The sequence below is a fragment of the Aureococcus anophagefferens genome (assembly GCF_000186865.1).
Source record: "Aureococcus anophagefferens unplaced genomic scaffold AURANscaffold_307, whole genome shotgun sequence".
Lineage (NCBI taxonomy): Eukaryota > Pelagophyceae > Pelagomonadales > Pelagomonadaceae > Aureococcus > Aureococcus anophagefferens.
This window is the reverse complement of record NW_008705837.1, coordinates 3,412-7,263: the sequence shown is the minus strand read 5'-3', so window position 1 is coordinate 7,263 and position 3,852 is coordinate 3,412. Positions and strand designations below refer to the sequence as shown.

At 72.4% G+C, this 3,852-nt stretch overlaps 2 protein-coding genes across 2 annotated transcripts; one reads left to right on the top strand and one right to left on the bottom strand.

Moving 5' to 3' along the window:
- Nucleotides 1–23: 23 nt before the first annotated feature.
- Nucleotides 24–2,984, bottom strand: AURANDRAFT_68702 (hypothetical protein; the record flags this gene model as incomplete). The annotated part of the gene is made up of 3 exons (XM_009044418.1): nucleotides 24–293; nucleotides 499–1,089; nucleotides 1,527–2,984. Coding segments are annotated over 3 exons (2,319 nt in total), but the record flags the coding sequence as incomplete, so codon positions are not given.
- Nucleotides 2,985–3,135: 151 nt separating this feature from the next.
- On the top strand, nucleotides 3,136–3,723 carry AURANDRAFT_35053 (hypothetical protein; the record flags this gene model as incomplete). Its single annotated transcript, XM_009044419.1, has 1 exon — nucleotides 3,136–3,723. A coding segment is annotated over one exon (588 nt), but the record flags the coding sequence as incomplete, so codon positions are not given.
- Nucleotides 3,724–3,852: the final 129 nt, after the last annotated feature.

Genomic DNA, 3,852 nt, shown 5'->3' with positions numbered 1-3,852 from the left:
CCCCGTCGCGCCTGGCGCGTGACCTCGACGACGGCGGGCAGCGGGAAGGGCACGCCGGAGGCGACGTGGTCCAGTAAGCTTCCGCCGGCGCAGTCCTCCATGGCGATGCACGCGTAGTCGGCGACGGCGCCGCCGCGGAGGTCGAGCGAGAAGAGGCCGTTGGAGCCGTCCTCGCGGTGCACGAAGGTGTCGTAGTAGGCGACGATGTGGTCGTGGCGCAGGGCCTGCAGGTGCCGCGCCTCGTCGAGCACGTTCTGCAACCCGTGGATGTCGCGCTCGAGGTCGACGCGCACCTGTGTGGAAATCAATTCTTCAACCCGACTTCAATGTGCGCGTATGCGACAGTTTCGACGCAAGCTCTTCGGCTGTGCTTCGAGAACTCGACGAGAGCAATCGATTCGTCCAAAAATCAGCCGAATCGACTTCGATTTGACCGAGCTAGAGAATTCTGAAGTTTGGTCAGGACCACCGAAACCAGTGGTTGATATCCACACAGACGCGCACGAGTTTCAGCACGACGCCCGCCGGCGTCGCGCAGCGCCAGACCGCGCCGAAGCCGCCCTCGCCGATCTTCTCGTCGACGCGCACGGCGCCGGCGCAGAGGCGGCACGCGCAGGGCACGCGCGCCCGCTTGGGCCCCAAGAGCGGCGACGCGACCAAGGCGTCGAACGCCGCGAGGAATCCGCCGACGGCCAGCAGGAGCACGGCGCCGACGCCCGGCGCGAACCAGGGGCCCAGCAGGTCCGCGAAGTCGTCGGACGTCGTCCGCTCGACCTTGAAGTTCGCGCTCCGCCCGACGAGGCAGCTGTTCACGAGCGCCAGCGCCGCGCGGAGCCGCAGCTCGCCGCCGCGCGCGCCGCAGGACCCGTCGAGCGCGCCGAGCCGCGCGGCGACGCGCTTCCGCAGGGCCGCCACGGCCTCCGTCGGCCGGCCCGTCGTCGCGTCCCACATGGACGCCCTGTCGCCGGGCTCCGATTCCGCCGTGAACGCGGCGTCGGCGTCGTCCACCAGGTCCGCGAGGCCGCAGCGCGTGCCCGCGGCGTCGCCCTCGGACTCGTCGGCGCCCTGGGTCAGCTCGATGATCGACGCCTGAGAGAGACGGGATCTCATGTCTCGGCGGGTGCGGGCGGATATTCTTTCAAATTCCTTCTGCCGGTTTGAGATGGACGCCGGAGGCGGACGAGCGACGCGCGCTGCGGTTCCGATAGGGAATACACAGCTTGAGCTTTCGGTGATGATGGCGCGTCGGACCCCGCAGCTGTCGACGCGACGAGCTGCAGGAGCAACGCTACTGTGCGGTCCAGAGACAGAGCCATTGGGCTGAAGCCAGCCAGCCGCCCGCCGCCCCGGCGCCGGCCCGGGGGTCCGACGCTCGCTATCGTGCGCGCCGTGCGCAGGCTCGACGACTCCCGGGGGCAGGACACGGGAGGCTCCGTTGCTGCTCTACGCCACGGTGTTACGCCCCCGGCGACCTCGCCGCCTCACTTCCCCGGGTCCCCTTTCCGCTTCGCGGACCGCGTGCGCACGGCCGAGCGGCGTTTTTTCGCGGGCGCGGTGACGGTCTTCTCGGCCTCCTTCGGCGCCTCGTAGTAGGGGTTCTCCGCCGCGGCCGAGGCGACGGCGACCGGCGCCGGCGCGGGCTCCTCGTCGACGGCGTTGGCCGCGGCGATCTCCGCGGCCTCCGCGGCCGCGGCCGCGGCCGCGGACGGCGCCGCGCGCGTCGCCGCGTACTTGCCGAGCGCGTCGACGAGCAGGTCCATGAGGTCGGCCTCGCCCGTGAGCTCGTCGATGCGGTCCCGCGTGGCGACGAGGTCGAGGCCGCCGCCCGCGGCGACGAGCGCGAACTCGAGCCGGCCGTCGGCCTCGACGCCGGCGTTCGTGAGCGTCTCCCAGCGGAGCGCGCCGAGCTGGCCCGACGACGGGTCCGCGGGCGCCACGAAGGCGACGGGCCGCGCGCCGCGGATCGCGAGCGTCGCGTCGACGGACCGGAGCGCCGTCGGCCCCCACTCGCCGCAGAGCCACGACGACAGCGGCTCCGGCGCCCAGTCGTAGCGCGCGTCGAGGCGGCTCGCCAGGGCCTTGGTGGACTTCCCCGCCTGGAGCACCTCGGCGAGCAGGGCCGCCCAGTCGTCCGCGGACGGCGCCTTCTCGCCCGCGGCGGACCGGACCTCGAACTTGGCCAGGCCCGGCTTCAACTCGGGCGACGCGAGGGCCGCGACGACGGCGTCGGCGACGGCGCCGCGCCGCGTCGCCGCCAGCGGCTTGGCGGCGACGCCCTGCGCCTCGCGCATCTGGCCCCGCTCCGTCGCCGCGGCCATGTCGCCGAGGCCGAGCCACGTGCCGGAGCTGAACATCTGGTCCTCGCCCTTGGCGCCGTCGCGGACGACGGCGACGCGCGCGCCGCGGCGGCCGAAGTCGTCCTCGAGCACGGGCTCCTTGAGCAGGCCGCTCTTGAAGGCCTGCAGCTCGCCCTCCAGCGCGACGCCGCCGAAGAGGGGCCCGTGGAGGACGACGCACGCGGTCCGCGCGGCGCCGCCGAGCGCCTTGGTCGCGACGGCCGCCGGGTCGCTGAAGCCCTTGTCGAAGCCCGGCACCCTGCCGAGCACGGCCCGCAGGCCGCCGGCCTCCTCCTCGCCGTCGCCGCCGCCGGGCCCGACGACGACGACCGTCGCCGGCGTCGGCTCGCACGCGTCCAGGAGCTTGGACAGCGCGACGTCGTCGGACCCGTCGCCGCAGCACACCGCCGCGTCGACGCGGCCGCTCCGGCCCTCGCCGTCGACGACGCGCACGACCTCGGCGCCGCCCGCCGCGAGCCGGGCGGCGATGCCGTCGGCGACCGTGCCGCCCGACGGGCCGCAGACGGCGACTCGCTTTGACGCGGACAGCGCCGACGACCGGCGCGGCGCGGCGCGCAGGCTCTGGGTGCGGAAGCCGGCGGCCAGGGCCAGCGTGAGCGCTAGCATCTTGCAGCTTGACCACGCCATCCTGGTCTGATCGGCTCGCCACAAGGGAAGCGCTGGCTTCGCCACAAGACGCCGGCGGCCCGTGGACGCGAGCGCGATTGGCCTGCGAAAGTGGGCGTCGCGCGCGCCGTGAAAAGGCAGGTCGGGAAGGGTAAGACCCCAGACACCGACCATGGCGACGCCGGCCCTCGAGAACCAGCCGCAGTACCTCGCCGAGGCCACGAAAAAGGTCAAGGAGCAGGGCTTCTACATGAAGCGTGCCATGGACGCGAGCGACCTCAAGGGCGCGCTCCAGCACGCGTCGGACATGCTCCGGGAGCTGCGGACGTCGCTGCTGACGCCGCGGAACTACTACGAGCTCTACATGAAGGTGCTCGACGAGCTCCACCACCTCGACGACTTTTTCAGCGGGCTGTGCGCGAGCGGCACGCAGGCGAGCGAGCTCTACGAGAAGGCCCAGGCCTGCGGCGACGTGCTGCCGCGGCTCTACCTCCTCATCACGGTGGGCGCCGTCTACATCAAGTCGCGCCAGGCGCCCGCGAAGGACATCCTCAACGACCTCGTCGAGATGGCCAAGGGCGTGCAGCACCCGATGCGGGGCCTCTTCCTGCGCAACTACCTCGCCCAGGCCTGCAAGGACAAGCTGCCCGACGCCGGCTCCGAGTACGAGGGCCACGGCGGCGACGTGTCCGACGCCGTCGACTTCGTGCTCCAGAACTTCTCGGAGACGAACCGGCTCTGGGTCCGCATGCAGAACCAGGGCGCGAAGAACGAGCGCAAGCGGCGCGAGAAGGAGCGGCAGGAGCTGCGCATCCTCGTGGGCACGAACCTCGTGCGCCTGAGCCAGCTCGACGGCGTCGACGTCGGGTGCTACGTCGAGACGGTGCTT